This window comes from Elephantulus edwardii, unplaced genomic scaffold, assembly GCF_000299155.1.
Source record: "Elephantulus edwardii isolate Elephantulus edwardi_28Jun2011 unplaced genomic scaffold, EleEdw1.0 scaffold00018, whole genome shotgun sequence".
Lineage (NCBI taxonomy): Eukaryota > Metazoa > Chordata > Mammalia > Macroscelidea > Macroscelididae > Elephantulus > Elephantulus edwardii.
In genome coordinates this window covers 24645772-24667219 of record NW_006399768.1, presented here as the reverse complement: position 1 = coordinate 24667219, position 21448 = coordinate 24645772, and the positions used below count along the sequence as shown (strand labels likewise).

The 21448-nt window shown below is 40.4% G+C and overlaps 2 protein-coding genes across 2 annotated transcripts in view; one reads left to right on the top strand and one right to left on the bottom strand.

Annotated features, from left to right (window-relative positions):
- The window catches only part of LOC102864652 (chromosome unknown open reading frame, human C4orf47), a 38757-nt gene extending 35555 nt beyond the window's left edge, over positions 1-3202 (bottom strand). The window contains exon 1 of the mRNA XM_006882246.1: positions 3103-3202. Coding sequence (XP_006882308.1) covers positions 3103-3202 — 100 coding nt within the window. The remainder of the gene's footprint in view (positions 1-3102) is intronic.
- Positions 3203-11579: 8377 nt separating this feature from the next.
- UFSP2 (UFM1-specific peptidase 2) overlaps positions 11580-21448 on the top strand; it is a 26606-nt gene continuing 16737 nt past the window's right edge. Inside the window, exons 1-3 of the mRNA XM_006882245.1 lie at positions 11580-11653; positions 16696-16879; positions 16960-17026. Of these exons, the coding sequence (XP_006882307.1) occupies positions 11590-11653; positions 16696-16879; positions 16960-17026 (315 nt within the window). The 5' untranslated portion in view covers positions 11580-11589. The remainder of the gene's footprint in view (positions 11654-16695; positions 16880-16959; positions 17027-21448) is intronic.

Genomic DNA, 21448 nt, shown 5'->3' with positions numbered 1-21448 from the left:
TACATTCCTCTGGTATTCCCTGCTTTCAGCCAAGATCCATCTAACATCAGCTACAATATCTCTAGTACCACGACCCCTTCTAAACCCAGCCTGGACTTCCAGCAGTTTTCTGATAATGTGTTGTTCCAGTCGTTTTTGGATAATCTTCAGTAGAATCTTGCTTACATGCTCATATAAAACATATACCTAGATCAAGAAGCTGTTTTCCAAACAGAGCATGGGAATACTGGTTTTAAATCAAGAAAGTAGTGTCAGGGTTATATCTTTTGTCCATACCTACTCAGTCTGTATACTGAGCAAATAATTCACAAAGCTGGACTCTATGAAGAAGAATGTGGCATCAGGATTGGAAGAAAGCCTGAACTATTCAGATGACACTACCTTGCTTGCAGAAAGTGAGGGGGACGTGAAACACTACAGAGGAGTAAAGAATACATACTTCAATATGGACTTCATCTCAACATCAAGAAGATGGAACTTCTCACCACTAGTTTTAAGTTTTCAATGATTTTCTCTTACTTGGATCCACAATCAACACCCTTGATCAGGAGACGTTGCATTGGTCAAGACCACTGTCATGAACCAAATTACCGAGGAGCCGTGATAATCAGTCTGATGAAGACCACACAGTCTTTTCAATCATTTGCTGTGCATCTGAAAACTGGACAACAAATAAAAATGACACAGGAAGAATTGATTCTTTTGAGTTGTGATGTTGGAGAAGAATACTGAATATCCCATGGACTGTCAAATGAACAAACAGTTATGTCTTGGAAAGTGTAACCAGACTGCTTCTTAGAGGCAAGAATGGCAAAACATCATCTTACATGCTTTGGACATGTTGCTAGGAGAGGCTATTCCTTGGAAAGGGACATAATGTTTGGAAAGGTGGTGGATCAGCAGGAGAAAGGAAGACCCTCTACAAGATAGATTAACACAGTAACTGCTGATATGGACTAAATTGTGTCAGAGATAAGAATGGTACAGAGATGAGGACGGTACAGGATAGGGCAGGGTTCAGATTGTTGGTTATAAGAGCACTCAGGGGGTACCTGACTCAAAGGCACCTAATAATAAAAACAACATTTCCATATAAGTGTTTTTCATTTTTTTTCACTATTACATAATGGTCATTGAGACAAGAAACCTCAACTTATTACCACCAAATCTATTCTACCTCACAGTGACCTTCCATCAGATTTCTGGGAATATAAATCTTAATGGGAGGAGACTGGTCATCTTTCACCCACAGGGTCGCAAGCAAATTTGAACTTCCAGAGACTTGTAGCCTTTCAGTTAGAGGCACAACACTTTAAGAAGTATGCTACCAGAACTCCTTATAACTGTCGTTGTTGTTGTTATGTGCCATCAAGTCACCTGTGACCCATAGCGACCCTATGTACAGCAGCTCTGAATCCTGCCCTGTCCTGAGCCAGTCTCACTAATTCTAATACACCAACCCCCACTGCCCTAGTCACTACATCAGTCCCATCTCCTGCAGGGTCTTCCCCTGCTGCGCTGCCCCTCCACCTTTCCAAGAATAATGTCCTTCTCCAAGAATTGGTCCCTCTGGGTACATGCCCGAAGTATGTGAGACAGAGCTTCAAAATCCTAGCCTCCAAGGAGAAACTTGGTTTCACTTGCTCCAAGACAGAACTATTGGTTTTCTTGGCCCTCTGAAACCACATTTTGCTTTGCTAGTTGGACAATGACCAAAGAGGATAGAAGGAGAATTGATGCCTTTGAGCTGTGGTGCTGAAGAAGAGTATTGAGAATATCATGGACTGCTAGGAAAACAAACAGGGTTAAACTGGGTGGCTCCTTGGAGGCAAGGATTCTGAGGCTCCATCTAACATACTTTGGACATGTTGTGAGGAGAGACTGGTCCTTGGAGAAGGACATCATGCTTGGGAGGGTGGAGGGACAGCGCAGGAGGGGAAGGCCCTCTATGAGGTGGACTGATTCAGTGACTGGGATAATCAGGATGGGAGTGTCAGAGACAGTGCAATTGGCACAGGACAAAGCAGAGTTTAGGGCTGTTGTACATAGGGTCGCTATGAGTCGCAAGTGACTCAAGGGCACATAACAACAACAGTCTTTCTTCAGGTCAACCCAAAAGAAACAACACAATCAAATGCCTTTGCATAGTCAGTGAAACAGAGAGACATTCCTCTGGTACTCTTTGCTTTCTGCCAGATCCATTTGACATTGGCAATACAGTCTCTAGTGCTATCTCTTCTAAACCCAGCTTGTATTTCTGGTAGTTCTTTGTCAAAGTCGTTTCTGGATAATCTTCAGCAGGAATTGGCTAGTGCGTGATATCAGTGATATTTTTCGGTAATTTACACGCTCTGTCATTAGATAGTAAAAAAGCTAAGACATTTAAAATGTTTATTTTCTTGTGCTCTTGTTATTATTCATGGCTCTTTTAAAGGACTCTCTGGTGGCCTAGTAGGTAAAGAGCTGCACTGTCAATCCAAAGGCAGGTGGTACAAATCCAGCAGCTGTCTGTGAGAGAAATATGGATAATCTCCTATGCAATTGAAAGCCTCTGAAACTCAGTACAGGTCAGCTGTGAGTCAATTCCAACTTGATGGCACATAACATTTATTTTAAAATTCATCTTGCAGGAAAGTGATAGGATATTCTGGGGGGAAAACCGCTATGTTTCCTTTGGTGGCTATTGTTGTGTAACATTGAGAACCAACCTTCCAGTGGGTTTTCAAAGACAATGAATTTCATAGAAGGAGAATGCCCATCTTTCTCCCACATGCTTTTGGGTTGGCAGCATAGTTCCTTACCATTAAGCCTTCTGAGTTCCCTGGCAAACTTTACTTTAAGAGATTTACTTTATTTCCTGTCAAGCTTTACTTTACAAGTAAAATCATTTAGAAAAACAATATAAAAAGATCAACTCCATAAAATATGTTCCCTCCTCTTACAAAACTATCTTCTCTTAACTCTATCAAAATTTCACAAGTTTCATCAATCTTAGAACTAATACTTTAAAACAGACCATTAAAAATAATTTAAATATTAAACCTAAAATTTCTCAGAGAAAATAGTTATCTATTAAGTTGTAAAGGAAGTAAATATACTTACGACTAAATGGTGACACGTATTTATCCCCAATAGTAATATATTCCATCTCACTGAAGAGGCCAATCCTGTCCATATCAGACTTTCCTCCTTCCCCAGGCATTGTTGCTCCTTGAGGTGGTGTTCTCTATACTCGTGACTTCAGAAGACTCCTTAGGGATGCAACTTTTATAACAAAACCTCATTTTATAATGGAAAATACAAGAGGCACAGTTGGGGGGGGAGAACAATTAGTAAACTTTAATAAAAATTATTTCAGCCTCAGAATTTTCAAGCTTGATATAACAAGCCATTAGGCTCCAAAATACATGAGAAAAGAAGCTAGTCTGTGGTGTTCAGGGCAAATAAGGGGATTCAAAATCATCACCTTGAACCCATCCCTTGATTTTCCATAAAACCCACCCTTCCAAACCAAACTCACTGCTATCAAGACAATACTGACACATAGTGGCCCTAAGGCACAAAGTAGAACTGCTTTTTCCAAGGCTGTCAATTTTTGCTGAAACAGACTGTCCCATCTTTCCCCCAGCGAATGGTGGATCTGAACCACCAATCTTTCACTAATTAGCTCAATGATTATCCTATAGCTATTGTTGTTGTTAGGTACCATAAAATTGAGCACGACTCATAGCAATCCTATGAACACCAAAAACAAATATACACACAAAACCTAAGGTACCCTGGTGGCCTGGGGATAAGCACTGCAATCCCAAACGCACTCGGTTCAAATTCATCAGCTGTTCTGCAAGAGAAAGATGGGAAATCTCTTCCCACGCGGCCAGGAGGGACCAATCCTTGGAGAAGGACATCATACTCGAAATGGTGGACCCACAGCGCAGGAGAGGAAGATCCCGGATGAGATGGATTGATACAATAACTGGGGTAGTAGGGGTTGGTGTGTTGGAATCAGTGAGACTGGCTCAGGAAAAAGCAAGCTTCAGAGCTTCTGTACACTGGGTCACTATGAGTTGCAGGCGACTCAATGGCACATAACAACAAGTTAAGAAGAATGCGACCTCTGGTGGCCTAGTGGCAAGAAGCTGCACCACAATCCCGAAGTCTCGCAGTTCGAGGCCACCAGCTGCTCTGTGGGAGAAGGATGGACAATCTCCTCCCATGTGATTAACTGCCTCTGAAAACCAGCCAGAGGGATCAGCTATATTAAGTTCCAACTTAACGGTACACAACAACAAAAAAGTGCTAAGAATACTTTGATTTCGTCAATCTGTTTCTAGGCATCAGCTAGGAGGTAGTCAGTGAAGTCTGGTGTTCTGGTAGTAAGAAGTTGCACTACCACCAAAGACAGGCAGTTTGAATCCACCAGCTGCTCCACAGGAGAAAGATGGGCCCTCTCCCAGTGCAACTGACAGTCTCTGAAAACCCACTGGAGGGTCAGATATGAGTCAGCTCCAACAGAACATGGAAACATGAGGTAGGCACTGGATTTTTGTACATTTCTGCAGAAGGCATACATTGACCTAAGACTCCAAATTTATAACTCAGTGCCTTGTCAAAGCTTTTTTTCTTGAATTTACAGCAAATATTCTTTAAATGGAGCCATGGTTTATTTGAGCAGGAATCATGGCTAATGTTGACATCAAAGGAGCAAATGAAGATTAATCTAAAGCATAAGCGGGAAAAGAACACTGCCTCATTCCATATTCTTCTGACCAGATCTACTTTAAATATAAATCTTAGTGAGTAAAGATTGAGTTCCCAAATGGAAAGCTTCATAATGTTGGGAAGGTGTTGTGTGCCAAATCAATTCTACCTCATAGCACTGTCACAGGACAAAGTCAGGCTGCCCTATGGGGGTCTCAAGCGATAATCTTCAAGGGACAAATCTCCCACAGACTTACTGGTGAGGGAGTTGAAATCACAGACTTTTCTGTTAGCCATCCAGTACTTTACCACTGTACCATCAAGGTTCCTTTTCAGAATGTAATATTTCCATTCATGTCCTATTTCCAAACAAACCCCTACCCTCTCATCACCAAATAAACAAAGGCTTTCTGTATTCATGATGTTGTTAAGGGCTGTTGAAGGAGGACCAACTCATAGCTGACTCTCCAGTGGCTTTTCTTAAACAATTCATTGCCATCAAGTTGGAACAGACTCCTCGCTGACCCATCAGTGAGTCTTCAGAGGCTATAAATTGCACAGTGGAGATTACCCATCTTTATCCCATGGAGCAATTGATGGATTAGAACTACCTGCCTTTGGGGTGGCAGCAGAACTATTAGTCATGAACCCACCAAAGCTCAAACCAGAGTTGATTGCTCACTATCTTTCTCCCAAGGAACAGCGAGTGAATTTGCATTCCCAATCTTTGAGTTAGCAGTGCAACTCCTTACCCAGTAGGCCACTAGGCTAAAATTCTTTTAAAGGGTCACAAGGTCATCTGGTATCATGTGCATCCCTTCTCTGGCACCCTGGTTGCATCTGTCTCCTTTCAGTTGACAGGTGCATTGCACAAGCTGTATTACTCCAGTCAGGAAACGTCACCTTCATAAAGCAAACACTTCTTCAGCTGTCTCAACACGTTCATCACTTCTTAACAAAGGCAAGGAATCCTGGTAACTCCATAACTAAGTGCGCAGCTCTTAAACAAAAGGTCAGTGTTCAAATCCACCAGCTAGCTATTCCAAAGGAGAAAGATGCCTCCCATCTGCTTCTATAAATATTATAGCCTTGAAGACCTATGAAACAGTTTTACCCTGTCCTAAAACATCACAATAATAATGGATTGATGGCAATGTGTTTGGGTTTTTTGGTTTATTATAACAATAAGTACTTGTTCTAAGTTCTCGAGTTATCATTTTACATTAATTGTGTAATTGTTAATTGTTTAACATTTGTCGCTCCCCCGCCCCCACCCCCACCCCCATAAACTGTTGTCTCCACTAAGGCAAGAATTATAGGATGAGTTTGGTTAGTTTGTTGCCAGTAAAAGAACAAAGAAATCTGACTTAGAAGAAGTATAGCCAGGGTGTTCCTTAGAGCCAAGGAGGGTGAAATTTCATCTCACAGACTTAGTGCTTATTGTTAAGAAGGGCCAGTCCCTGGAAAAATACATCATGGTGAAAGTAGTTTTTGTTGTTGTTATGTGCCATCGAGTTGCCTGCAACTTATAGCAACCCTATGTAAAATAGCTCTGAAGACTGTGCTGTACTGAGTCAGTCTCAATGACTCTGATACACCTCCACCCATTGCCCTAGTTACTGTATTTGCCATCTCATCTGGGGTCTTCCTCTCCCACACTGTCCCTCCACCCTACCAAGCATGATGTCCTTCTCCAAGGATAAGTCCCTTCCTGGCTACATGCCCAAAGTATGTGAGACAGAACTTCAAAATCCTAGCCTCCAAGGAGAATGCTCCAATCTGTATGGTGAAAATCATTAAAAAGATGGATTATTTTTAAAATATGGCAGGAGGATTGGAAGAAGACTAATCAACAACCTGTCCTGCAGACGATTCCACCTCACTTGCTGAAAGAGGACTTGAAACATTTGCTGCAGAAGATCAGAGACTACAGATTTCTATATGGATTACATCTCAACATCAAAAAAACAAAAATCTTCATCTGGACCAATAGGCAACATCATGATAGATGGAGAAAAAGATTTAAGTTGTCTGTGACTTCATTTTACTTGGATCCATAATCCACATCCATGGTAAAAGCGCTAAAGAAACCAAAAGATTTCTTTATATTGGGAAAAATCTGCTGTCAAGGACCTCTCCAAAGTACTAAAGAGCAACGGTATTAAAGACTATGCTTCTCATCCAAACCATAGTGTTTTCAATTACTTCCTACACATTTGAGAGTTGGACAATGAATAAGGATGGTAGAAGAATGAATCATCCATGCCTTTGAATTTTGGTATTGGAGAAGAGTATTTATTATCTCATGCACAAACTGCCAAAAGAACAAACTAGTCTGTCTTGGAGGAAGTGAAGTGCTCCTTAGAGCCAAAAATGGTGACATTTAAGCATACTTCGGGAATGTTGTCAGGAGAGGGTTCTCCTTGAAAAGATACCACACTTGGAAAAGTGGAGAGTGAACGACAGAAAGACCCAAAATAAGATGAGACTGACAGTGTCTACAACAATCAGCTCGAGGTAACCAGAGATCGGAGGATGGTGCTAGAAGTAGCAAGGTTCAGATCTTGTTCATACTCGAAGTAGCAAGGTTCAGATCTTGTTCATACTCGAAGTAGCAAGGTTCAGATCTTGTTCATACTCTATCATTATGGATGGTAGGTAGTCCACTCAGTAGCACCTAACAACAACATATATGGACCCTGTTAACTCTTTGTAAGGTATGGCCAAAGATGAGCAAACACTGCTAAAACAAACAATCAACAAACCCAAAGAAAGAAAGAAACCTCAACAGCTGACACTCCATTGGATTCGCATGGCTGTAAATCGCAAGGGAGCCAAGTGTTCGCTTTTCTCCTGCACAGGCACTAGTGAATTCGAACCGCCTGACAAGCTCAGACTTTGAGTTAGAAGCACAACTCCCGTAGAGACTAGGCAACTCTATCTCCCGAGGGAAATAATTTCCCATTAGTGAAACGGAGGCTCAGGAGTGCAAGTATATCTAAGAAACACCTAGGGGCCCAGGAGGAACAATTCACCTCTCAGAAAGGTACCCAATCCGACAAAAAAGATAAGATAGCCCCAACTGGTCTTTGTTAACTCAGATCGCGGAGGAGACCAGGGAACAGGCACCAGCGCGCGAGTCCACGAGCCTGAGACTCAGGATGCGGAGGAGCTTTGCACGTTCTGAAGACAGTGGGCGTTTGTTGAGGGTCGTTGCCAGGATGCGAGAGACTCTATTTCGAACCCTCTGAAAGCGGACACAGGACGATTTCAAGCCACGTTCAAGGTACGTACAAGAGATCTCAGCCTGTGTAGACTAGGAATACTTCAAGCAGGAGTATATAGCGAGAATTAGTCTCCTGTTTCTTGTCTCTATCCCAAGGCACGGAGACTGGAGACTGAGTATGGTACAGCCATGACATCATCTGCTGAGCATGTCGGGAGTTGTAGGCGGACCTCCGAGGCCCCGCCCCCCGACCCCGCCCCTTGCCCTGGCTGCAAAGCTACTTCCGGGCTGGTGTGCAGAGCCTGTGGCCCACGTCAGCCGACATGGTGAGTACTTTTGTTCACCATCAAACTCCCCATTTCTCCTCCAACTTGACAGCTGCGGCGAGTACAGCTCTGGAGCTTGCTCTGCCGAATGGCAGCTGCCTGGACTGTGGCTAAGGTGGTCCTAGTTCATCGTAGTTCCTTCCTCTCACCTAGAACAGGAGTGACCCTGTTCTGACAACCTTGCAGTGGGCTTCTGGACACGCGCACTCCCTTGTGCCTCCTCCATGCATACATTCTAAGAACGAGGGCATTGTTTGGTGTTTTTTAAGGTTTTGACTTGGGAAAGATAGACAGGATATACTTCTGTTACTTGATTACGCTGACTTCCGTAAGGGAGTTTCATTAGTGTAATAGGTAGTTATTGGCGCTGCTAACCAAAAGGCGAGTCTGGGGGTTCTAATCCACCAGGGGCTCCCAAGGAGTGAGATGGTCACCTCCCGTGCAATTTCCAGCTTCAGAAAAGGGTGACTTTGCGTTGGAACTGATGGCAGTGACTTTGGCTTTGACTTATGAAATGCCACTTTCCTGGTTTCCCTACTATCTTAATTGCTCAACCAGGTCTTCCAACCTCATTTTATGCAGTGATGCTCTTCAGGTACACTTTTCCTTATACCCTGCGCCTTCTCTTGAATTTGTATCTCCAGCTCAGCACTTTCCTTTGAACCCCAGCTATCATAATTGCTCAACCAGGTCTTCCAACCTCATTTTATGCAGTGGTGCTCTTCAGGTACACTTTTCCTTATACCCTGCGCCTTCTCTTGAATTTGTATCTCCAGCTCAGCACTTTCCTTTGAACCCCCGATCCGTATCTTTAATATTGTACAGACGGAATGCTTTCTACAAATAAAGGGTGGTGAGACTTCATTTCACATAATTAGGACATATTATCAGAAGGAAACAGTCTCAGGAGAAGAACATCGTGCTTAGCCAATGAAGGTCAGCCAAAAAGAGGAAGATGCTCCTTTGGCTGCCAACAATAGACTCCAACAGCAAAGACTGCCAAGATAGCACCAGAGCTAAGGCTATTAAAACTCCGTGGAGGGGGTAGTTTTTAACAATAAAAATGTGTTGTCTTACGATTCTAGAAACTTGGAGTCCACATAATAGTGCTTTGTTTTTTTCTCCATACTAGGAAAAGAGCCTTGTTTGGGGGGGAGAGTGTGTGTGTGTGTGTGTGTGTGTGTGTGTGTGAGAGAGAGAGAGAGAGAGAGAGAGGGAGAGAGTCCCAGATATTTCATAGCATTGCTTAGCTTGTTGATTCTTCACATGGTCATCTTCCTTCTGTGTCTCTCAGTGCCTACTCTTTTTTATAAAGACAGTACTCAGATGAGATTGTTAATGTCTACCATCAAGTTGAAACTGACCCATAGCTGGCCCTCTAGCAGGTTTTCAAAGGCAGTTAATCAAAAGGGAGGAGATGGCCTTTCCTTCTTCAGTGTAACAGCTGGTGGATTTGAACTGTGTAGCTTCTGGGTTACAGCACAGCTTCTTACCACTAGGCCATCCCCACCAAACTCTGGTAAGGGAGCTCTCGTGGTCTAGTGGATAAGTAGTTGTGCTTCCAAGCCGAAGGATGTGGTTCAAATCCACCAACTGACTAGGGAGAAGGGTGGGTGGTCTTCTTTACTGCTTCTGAAAACCTGCTGGAGGGTCTGCCATGAGTTAGTTCTGACTCAAGTGCAATTAGAGAGAAAGAGAGATATTCTGGTATTTCTGATGTTAGCTAGTTAACATTTTTGGAGACCTCATCTCAAAAATGGTCAGCAGCTCTGAGGGAGAAGAATGGGCAATCTCCTTCTGTGCTATTTAACTTGCACTGGAGGGCCAGCTATGGGGTCAGTTCCAACTTGATGGTACACAACAATATCATCTCCAAATATGATCATGCTTACAGGTACCAGGGACTAAGATTTAACATCTTTTAGAGAGAAATAGATCAATCCATAACAAAATTTCGCCCCCCCCACTAAAATATTTGTATTGTGTTTTAGGAGGACATCTACTCAACAAATTTAGTTTGCATTTTACAGTTTCTACACAATATACATTGACATTGGTAATATTACTCATAGAGTGTCAGTTTTCTTATTTTTTTCCCACTCTGATTATTCCATTTCCAGTAATTTCTCTGCCCTCTTACCATCTCATCTTTGCTTTTTAGTAAATGTTAGCCATTTGCTTTTATATAGATAATTTTCTTAAAGGAGCCCAACCCTCATGGTTAATATTGATTTGGTGAGCCAAAGAGATCTTTAAAACTTTCAGAAAAAATTTTACGCATACATGATGCATGTCATATGTCACTGACTACCTGAACCTCAAACATGGGATGAAGAACTCCTTGTAAGTAGCATTTTGCAAGTGATGTTTTGATTTTATAAGTTGCACATATTTTCCAATGTCATTAAATATTCCTTTGAAACATGATTTTTTATGACTATATAGTTTTAACCAACCTCTTGTTGACATTTAGGTTAATATATATATTTTATACATTTCCTGAGACTTAAGTTTCTGAAAACAGAATTACTAAGTCAGCACAAGTGAATATAATGCTTTTGATTCTTAGTGTCACATTTCCCAATAAAATATTCTAGTTAATACCTCCACCATCAGGATCTATTTGTCCCATTATTGCTTTGATGATTCTGGCTGTTATCCTGTTAGACTCAGTACTCTTTTTACATCCTTAAAGTAGTTCTGTAAGTGATCTCTGGTGGCCTCATGGTGAGGAGTTGCACTGTTAGCCCATAGGCAGGGTGTTCAAATCCACCAGCTGCTTCGTGAGAGAAGGATGGGCAGTCTCCTCCCGAGAGATTTACTGCTTCTGATATCTCACTGGAGGGTTAGCTATGAGTTGGTTCCTACTTGATGGTACATAACCAAAGTAATGAAGTAGTTTTTTTACCCTTAATGCTTTCATGTTATTATTAAACTTACTGTTAGAACTAAAATATAGGAATTGTTAGTGACTTGTAATGGTTCTCAGCCTATTCCCTTTAGAGTCACCAGGTTGTACAGACTTTGAAATAATCCTGCCTAGGCCTGCCTGGACAAATGAATGAGGATTTCGGAGAGTCCAGCTCTGGTATAAATGTTTAATCTCTCCCTGTTATTTCAGTATTGAATAAAAGTTGAGAAACTCGGATTTAGAATTTTAGGGTTTTTCAGTTTTGTTTTCTCTATGAAGTAAGGAATTAACTCAAAATCATTTGAAGAATCAAGCTTAATTCATAATATAATGTAACCTTAAATAGACTAACATTGGTATGAGTGTGCTTTTTCTTTTTTATAATGAAATTTTGGTTTTATTTGTCTTAGGTGATTTCAGAGACTATGGATATACTCTTCAGAATAAGAGGAGGCCTGGATCTAGCTTTTCAGCTAGTTGCTGCTAATGGTAAATCTTCCCCCAACAACAATGGGAGGGGGGGAAATCCCTCACAATCTTCTTTTTTTTTTACAAATTGATGAAATATACTGGGATTATTTCCATTTAGCAAATGAAAATTAGTAGGAAGAATAAGCTGTCTATGATCATATAGCAAACTGACAGATAAGTGTTATGCTCCTAATAGCAAATCAGGCATATAAATATCATGGTTCAGGGCGTATCTGAGGCCCATAGTGGCAGAGTAGAAAGGGCCCCAGGTGAATGCTGGAACCTTCCAGCTTAGACTCTCAGCCGTTACCAGTGGATAATGTTCCAGGTAAGGGTGATAACTTGACTGGATCTCTGATACAAGGGCCAAAAGAGGAGGAGGTGGTGTTCATATTGCTGTCTTCAGGGCTAATCCCTTCTCTAAGCCTGGAAACTGAACAAATGGATGTCAGGAAAGTCTCTGAAAATTGCACTAGAACATTGAGAATCCAAAACAAAGGGAAGAGATACAGAAGTAAAAAAAGCTGAACAAAAGATTTCAAAGGGCAGCTCAAGAAAACAAAGCAAAGTATTGTAACAGAATGTGCAGAGAGCTGGAAGTGGATGAACTCGATCAGCATTTCTCAAGCTGAAAGCACTGAAAAATTCAATCCTCAAGTAGTAATACTGAGAAACGTGAGCAAAATCTTGAACAATCCAGATAGCATCAAAAGAAGATGGAGGGAATACAGAGTGACTGTACCAAAAAGAGCTGGTCAACACTGAAAAATTCCAGGTAGAACCATATAACCAAGGGCCAATGGTGAAGAAGGAGGAAGTTCAAGCTGCATTGAAGGCATTGGCAAAAAAATAAGGGTCCAGGATTCAAAGAAGTATGAATTGACATGTTTCAAATGACGGATGTAGGCCTGGACCTGCTCATTAGTCTATACCAGGAAATATGGAGCACAGCTATCTTGCTGACTGACTGGAAGAGATCCATATTTGTTCCCATTCCAAAGAAAGGTAGAATATAGAAATTTTCAAACAGGAATTATCACATGCACACACGGTATTGCTGAATATCACCCAGTCAGCTAGGAGAGACTTGCCAAAAGTTCTAGTTGAGTATAATTAAGGCCGTGGCACCAGGGATATTATTGCTGATGGCAGATGCACCTGACTGAAACAGAGAATACCAGAAGAATGTCTCTTGCTTTATTGACTATGCAAAGGCATTTGAGTGTGTAGGTTATTACAAATGAGGGCTAACATTGAGAAGAATGGGAATCCCAGAACACTCAACATGCTTATGAAAACCTATAACCACACCCAGAGGCTGTTGTACAAACAGAGCAAAGAACACTACATGGTTTAAAATTAAGAAAAGTGTACATCAGGGATATATCCTCTCTCCATGCCTAGTCAGTCTGTATGCTGAGCAAATAATTCCAGAATCTGGAGTCTGTGAAGAAGAATGTGGTTTCAGGATCAAAGTGAGGTCTTGAAACACTTGCTGCAGAAGATCAAAGACCACAGCCTTCAATATGGACTCTACCTTAACATCAAGAAAGCAAACAAACAAAAATCTCACCACTTAGAAAACATTATGATAGATGGAGAAAAGATTAAAATTGTCAACTATTTCATCTTTCTTGGAGCCCTAATCGCATTGTTGGTACCAGCAATCAGGAGATATATCACATTGAAAAAGTCTTCAGTCAGGGACCTCTCCAAATTATTGAGGAACAATGATGTCACCTTGAAAGTAGGGTTCTCCTGATTCAGGCCTTGGCCTCTTCACGTCAACCTGCTATGTGTCTGAGAGCTGGGAAATAAATAAGCCTGGCAGAAGAAGAATTGATGCTTTAAGCTTTAAGTTGAAGAAAAGTGCTGGATATCTTATGGACTACAAACAGATATATCTTGGAAAATATGCAGCCAGAATACTCCTTGAAAGCAAGGGTGGTGAACCTTCATCTCATATAATTCCTTGGAAAGGGACATCATACTTGGAAAGGTGGCGAGCTGGTGAAAGAGTGGAAAACCCTCAATGAGATGAATTGACACAGTGATTGCAGAAATGGGCCCTAGTATGTCAGAAATTATGAAGATAGCACATTTTTATGACAGGGTTCGGATCTGTAGCTCATAGGATCACTCTGAGTTGTATTCAACTCTTTACAGCATGTAACAGCAACTAACAACAAAGATCACAGAGCTAGTAAGTACTATAAAGGGAACTTTAACTTGAAAATTGTGTCCTGCAGCACTAGCTAGACCTACAGCACTAGCCTGTAGGTTACCTCTGTGCAAATGAGAAAAAATCTGGTTTATAAAAAATACTTCACAGGCCTATCTCAGAGAATTATCAAAATAAGTATAAATATCCACAATGAGCACAATGTATATAATACACCTACACTGGCACTTTGACTTTCAACTATACATGAAAAATTCTGAATCACCAGAGCCTACTTTCTAATAAACATTTTATTGCAAAAAGAAAAAGCATTGGTGGCACTGTGATTTAAGCACCCAACTTATCTATAGGAAAGAAATGTCACCGTTTTTTTCCAGAAATATTTCCTGCCTTGGAAACTCTATGGGTCAGTTCTAGTTTGTTCTGGAGGGTCACTATGTGTTGGGACCAACTTGAAGGCAGTGGATTTTAAGTTTTGGTATTACAATGAGTACCATTAACAGTGTGGGAGAAAAATCAATAAATTTATATAAAGTGTGATCTAGGATTCTTTCCAGTTTCCGACTTAAGCTACTTACTGACAGTAACAGATGTGGCCTGCGTCATGATAGCTGCATAGGACAAACAAATTCAAGATCAACAGGCAGAATGTTCTGGTGCTGGTTCAAGGCCGAAGAACCAGAGGTCACATGGTGACAAGTTGGATGTATGATCCAAATGGAGCAAAATTCAACAGAGTATTGCCAAAATGAGCTTATATATTTGACGCAGGCCACATCTGGAGGAAACGCCCTTTGAACTGATTGGCTGCTCCTAGCATGTCTCACTATGGGAGCATTACGATGTATCAGATCTCAGCTAAAGGGTAATAGCATCAGAACTGCAAACCTGAGAACTCATGGGCAGCCACGCTGACACCACAGACTTAACACACAGACACCAAATGCAAATCCCCGACAAGAATTTATTGAAAATTAGGATAGGATAGTCAGAGTTGGAACTAAAGAATGTAATGTCTCAGAAAGAATATTTAACATATTTACAATAAATAATATTAAGACAGGGTAGCATAATTGTTCAAACAGTACACTTGGAAGAACCTCAAAAGACAACCCTCACAATTTGGTTTTTAAATTTCATAGCCTTGAAAAACCCTAAAAACAGTTTGCATGTATAAGGTTACCATGTGTTAGAATAGCCTTGACAATGAGTAATGACAATAAAAACAATCAGCCAAAATGATAAAAAGACAAAAAGCATTTTTTGGGTAGGTTTTAAGTTTGGATAAGTCAATATTACTTTCCTCTTACTGTTAATAGGGTTTTGAAAGGACTGTCTTTTAACATGTTGCCGCTAATGACGGTAAAACTTTGGAAAAATAAATGTGTTTCTAAGCACGGTTGTCAATTTAAAAGTATGTGGCAACGTGTTAATAAGTGGATGACGAATCCTGCTTCCAGAAAGCATAAAAGAACATGGAGAGAATACAGTCACTGTACCAAAAAGAATTGACTGACACTGAAAATTTCAGAAAGTATCAGATGAGCAGGAGCCAATGTTAATGAAGAAGGAAATGGAAGCTGCATTAAAGGCATTGGTAAAAAATAAGGCCCCAGGAATCAATGGGATACCAATTGACTTGTTTCAGAGCAGATGTAGCCATGGATGTGCTCACCAGTCTATGCCAAGAAATTTTGAGGACAGATGTCTACTAAGAGATTGGCAGGGATCTTTATTTGTTCCCATTCCCAAGAAAGATGATCCAACAGAATGTGGAAACTATCAAACAATATCATTAGTAACATATGCATGCAAAATACTGCTGAAGATGAATCAAAAATGGCTAGACCAGTACATAGATAGGGACCTGACAGAAGCTCAAGCAGGATTTAGAAGAGGCCGTGGGCCTAGGGATATCATTGCTGATGGCAGATGGATTCTGGCTGAAAGTAAGGAAAACCAGAGGAATATCTATGCTTTACTGAGTATGCAAAGACATTTGACTGTGAATATCAGAACTAATTATGGCTCACCTTGGGGAGAATGGTAATCCCAGAGCACTTAATTGTGCTCATGCAAAATCTATACCTGGACCAGGAGGTTGTTGTGTAAACAGAGCAAGACAACACTACATGGTTTAAAATTAAGAAGAGAATGTGTCAGGGTTGTATTCTTTCTCCATACCTCTTTATTCTGTATGCTGAGCAATTTTTTCCCAGAAGCTAGACTCTATAAAGAAGAATGGTGCATAAAGATCAGAGGGAGATTCATCAATAACCTGCATTATACAAATGATACAACCTTGCTCACTGATAGTAAGGAGGACTTGAAGCACTTGTTGCAGAAGCTCAAAGAATACAGCCTTCAGTATGGATTACACATCAATGTCAAGAAAATAAAGATTCTTCTCACTGGACCAACAGGCAGTATCATGACAGATGTAGAAAAGATTAAAATTATCGATGACCCCATTTTACTTTGATCCATAGTTAGAGACCTCTCCAAATTATTGAGGAGTAATAATGTCAGTTTGAAGACTAAGGTGTGTCTGAATCAGGCCATGATCTTTCTGATCACTTGCTATGCATCTGAGAGCTGGACAATGAATAAGGAGAATTGATGACAGAAGAATTGATGCCTTTGAGCTGTGGGGAAGAGCACTGAACATCCCATGGACTGCCAAAAGAAAAGACAAATATATCTTGGAGAAGGTACAGCCAAAGTGTTCTTTGGAGGCAAAGATGATGACACATTGCCCCACATACTTCGGGCATGTTGCTATTAGGGGCTATTCCTTGGAGAGGGACATAATGCTTGGGAAGGTGGAGGGCTGGTATTTTTTCGTTAACTTTTGTGTTGGTTTTTTCTTTTAATGTAGAAATCTGTATCAAAAAAGCACTCAAACATGTGTTGAGTGACCTGTCAACCAAGCTTTCTTCAGATGCACTTGTGCTCAGAATTTGCCACAGTTCAGTGTATGTATGGCCCAACAGTGACATGAACACCATTCCAGGAGAACTGAGTGATAATTCGGCTTGTAAGAACATAATGCGTTTTATTCAGTGAGTATCTTTAAAGGTTGTTAAAAATATTTTCAGATCTTTATTTCATATTATAAACTTTATTATGTATTGAAATTTAGATTTGAACAGGAAGAAGATACAAAACGAAAGTTTATGAGAAAGAAAGAAAAAAAGCTGTCAGATATGGTAAGCTATAACATTACCTATTGAAAAACTTAATTCTTGAATTTGGAGCTCAGTGGGATTTTTTGGATTATTTAAATAAGCCCTCTTGTTTTCACCAATCACAAAACTGAGGTGCGGGAATATTAAATGACTTGATAAGGCTATATTGCTGTATTATATATTTAAACTTTTGTTTCATTATTATATATATCCTGAAAGTTCTTCTGGATGCTTTCTATGCTGCCAGAATACAATTAGTACATTTATTGTTTAGAAATAAGCAAAAAGAAATAATTCTGAAATGTAATCAGGTAATTGATTTTGATGTACAAGATAATAAGTAATGATTTCTTTCGCCTCACTATTGCTGCTTCTACTAATTATACACTATTATTTCTGAGTACCTGTCATATGTCAAGGAAATTCTGGTGGCATAGTTTGTAGGAAGTTGCTCTGTTAACCTAAAAACCATCCCTCTCCTGTGGTTTTGATCCACCAGTGATTTCTTTTTTTTTTGTTTGTTTAGATTTTTTTTTTAAATCTGATTTTTTTTTCTTTTTTTTTTTCTATAATTATATTTTATTAATTTTCATAAACATTTACAGAGATTTTGGGCTTCCACTCATTCATTGTTGCACTATTCTCTCTACCCTCCTCCCAGTTTGTTCTTGTCCAAATGCCACAGTGCTTGTCAAAGCCAGTTCTGATTAATCTTCTTTGTCAGTGTATCCTTTGCCATTCCCTATCACTCCTCCCTGAGAGAGACTTCACCCTGAGTCATAAGGAAAAGGGGACGGCGTATTCTCTTAGGTACTTCCTGCTGAAAAGGGACGCTGTGGGTTTCAGGGTGAAGATCTTCTCTCACTACTCTAAAGGGCCCCTTTGGCAGTAGGAAACACATAGACTATTATGGAGATTGATTTTGGAATTTAGATGCACTCTTATTGATTGTGCTTGGCTGTACATGTTCATATCCTTGAAGATGTATCATGGGGGTGTTGCAACCTAGAAGACACAAATTTGACTAACAAGTTATAAGTACATGAGTCCAAAAATTATGGAAAAGTAAAAGAAAAGATTCTTTCATTGTTTTACAAACCCTCCCCCAGGTCTCCTCCACCATGCAGCCCTCGCTCTAGTCTCCTGTGATGACAGAAATACCCAGTTACATCTCTCTTTTAAACGGTTTTGATCCACCAGTGATTTCTTGAGAGAAAGATGAATAATCTCCTCCCATGTGATTGACAGCCTCTGATAACCCACTGAAGGTCAGCTAAGAGTGGTTATGAGTGTCGTATGCAAAGAACTTTGTTCGTTGTTAGAGATATAAGGTGGAGATTCTTCCTTATTCAAGAAGTTGTATGAGGTTAGTATAACTATATAGGTTTTTCTAGCTTGATAAAGAGAATGGATGTAGATGAGTTTGAGAACAATGTACAGGGAATATTTCATAGAAGACCTGAAGATCTATAAGAATAGAGGCAATGGATCCAAGAGATATTTAGGGGCTGCAATATCTTATATTTGGAAATCAGTTGGATATAGAACGGTAGTTTCTTGGTTTAGTAAAGGTAGCAGATTGAGGTGATAGAAGAACATTTTGGGACATGGTACATTTCAGACAATAGTCAGATGTTCAGATGAACTGTTAAATTGGCAAGTATGGACTTAGTGAAAATTTTCTGAGTTTGGAATAATAATTACAATAATTGAAGATTCTTGTTGTTGTTATGTACCATCAAGTCTCTTGTGACTCAATGACGCTATTTACAACAGCCCTATACCCTGTGCTATCCTGTGCCAATCTTATTGTTTCCAATACACCTACCCCCATTACCCCCATCACTGAATCAGTCCATCTCATCAAGTTCTTCCTCTCTTGGCTATCCCTCCACCCTCCCAAGCGTGACATCCCGCTTCAAGGACTGGTCCCTCCTTGTAATATGTCCAAAGTATGTCATGTAGTTGTTGTTATGTGCTGTTGAGTTGCTTGCCTCCAAGGAGCAGCCTGGTTTAACCCTCTCCAGGATGAATCTGTTTTCTTGGCAGTCCAAGGTACATTCAATACTCTTCTCCAGCACCACAGCTCGAAGGCATCAATTCTCCTTCTATCCTCCCTTGTCATTGTCCAACTCTCTGATGCATAATAAATCATTGCAAAGACCATAGCCTGTATCAGACGCACCTTAGTCTCCAGAGTGACACCATTGCTCTTCAGTACCCTGGAGAGGTCCCTAACAGCAGGAGTGTCATACGAAGCTTAAAAATACTTGCCTCCAAGGAGCAGTCTGGTTTCACCCTCTCTATGATGTATCTGTTTGTTTTCTTGGCAGTCCATGGTACATTCAATACTCTTGTCCAGCACCACAGCTCCAAAGCATCAATTCTTCTTCATTCCTAGTCCATTGTCCAGCTTTCTGACACATAGTAAGTAATTGTAAAGATCATGGCCTAAATCAGGCACACCTTAGTCTCCAGACTGACATCATTGTTCTTCAGTACTTTGGAGAGGTCTCTGACAGCAGACTTTCCCAATGCAATTCATCTTTTCATTTCCTGGCTACTGGTCCAAGAGTGCTAATTTTGGAGCCAAGCAAACTGAAACTGTTAACAATCTCATTCTCTTCATCATCTATCATGATGCTGCCAATTAGCCCAATAGTAAGAATCTTTGTTTTCTTGATGTTGAGCTTGATATTGATATTATTGATATTGATATTGAAGGCTGCAGCCCTTGACCTTCTATAGCAAGCACTTCAGATCATCCTCATTTTAAGCAAGCAGGGTTGTGTCATCTGTATAATGCAGATTGCCGATGAGTCTTCCTCCAATCCTGCTGCTACATTTCTCATCATATAGCCCAGCCTCCCAGATAGTCTGTTCTGCATATAGATTGAAAAAGTGTGGAAATAGGACACAGTCCTGGTGTACAGCCTTCCCAATTTTGAATCATGTAGTGTTTCCTTGCTCTGTTCTGATGACTGCCTCCTGGTCCAATTATGTTGTTGTTCTTAAGTGCCATCCAGTCGGAGGTGACTAATAGTGACCCTGTGAACAAAAGACCTGGACACCTGTATAACTTTCATCCTTTCTTCAGAGGCAAGCTGTTACAGGAAATGGATGCCACTCCTGCTTCCAAACTTGTTTTAATCAGGGAACTCCACCAAACACTGTCCACCACGGGTAACCATTCTTGCATTTGACACATCAGTGTCACAGTGTTCAGCTTCACAGCAACCATAAGTTACCTCTATACAGCAAGTGGACATACAAGGGTTATATGGCCTAGAGGCAGGCCTGAGGTCTGTGGATTAGAGTCATCCACCTTTCGCTTGGGGGCATGACTTTCTGTCCACTAGGCCAACTGATCTCTCTCATTGTTGTTGTTGTTGTTAAGTGCCATCAAGTCGGAGGTGACTCGTAGTGACTATGAACGAAAGACGTGGACAACTTTCGTCCTTTCTCCAGGTTCATAGGGTTTCTAGAGGCAAGCTATCACGGAAGTGGATGCCACTCCTGCTTCCAAGCTATAGGTTTCCAAGTATAGGTTTCACGTAAGTACTGTCAAGTGTTCTGGGATTCTCATTCTTCTCAGAGTCACCCACAGTTTGTTGTGACCACATAATCAAATGCTTTTGCATAGTCAATTAAACACAAATATTTTTTAATTGAATTTAATTGCTTGAATTGAAGCTTAACATTTTTTAAAGATAAGTCAGTTATTTTATAGACAACCTTTCAGTTAGGGTTTGTTTTGTGTTTCTTCTTGATTAGATACAGGTCAGGCATTCTTGGCAGGAATTACACAGAAGAGGCAGTGTTCTCAGTTTTTCCCTTTTATTGGTGATATTAATTTTGATTATGTAGTTAAGGTGTATGTACCAATTTTATTAACCATATTCTTTCCCTTATAATTAGGAAAATATATTTTGAGGCAACACATATATCTTATTCCTCATTTGTTTTTGCCAAGTGTCCATTGATAATTTTTATATTAATCTCATGGTTATAAACTGGTAATTTTTCTGTAATTTCACTCTACATTAGTTAGATGATATTATGCTGTAAGAAAGTTTTCCTTTTCCCTATTTGTTATCTAATACCAAATATAGATTCTTACTTTCTAAAGATAGGAATTTTTTGTAATTATACTAGTTTATTTACAAAATTCAAATTTTTTTTTTCATACCAGATTCTTCCAGTTTCCCTCACCAACCCCCATCAAATTGTACAACACCATGATTAATCCACCACCACCACCACCACCCTGCACATCCTCCACCCTCCCTCCTCAGATCTTCATACTCATTCTACAATAATGCTTTTATACAGTGTTTGTCCTTGTGGGACTGAGTTAGTTCACTCAGCATAATGCTCTCCATTCCCACCCAAGTTAGGTAATAATTTACAAAATCATTGCCCCTACGTGCTGTTGTTGTTTGT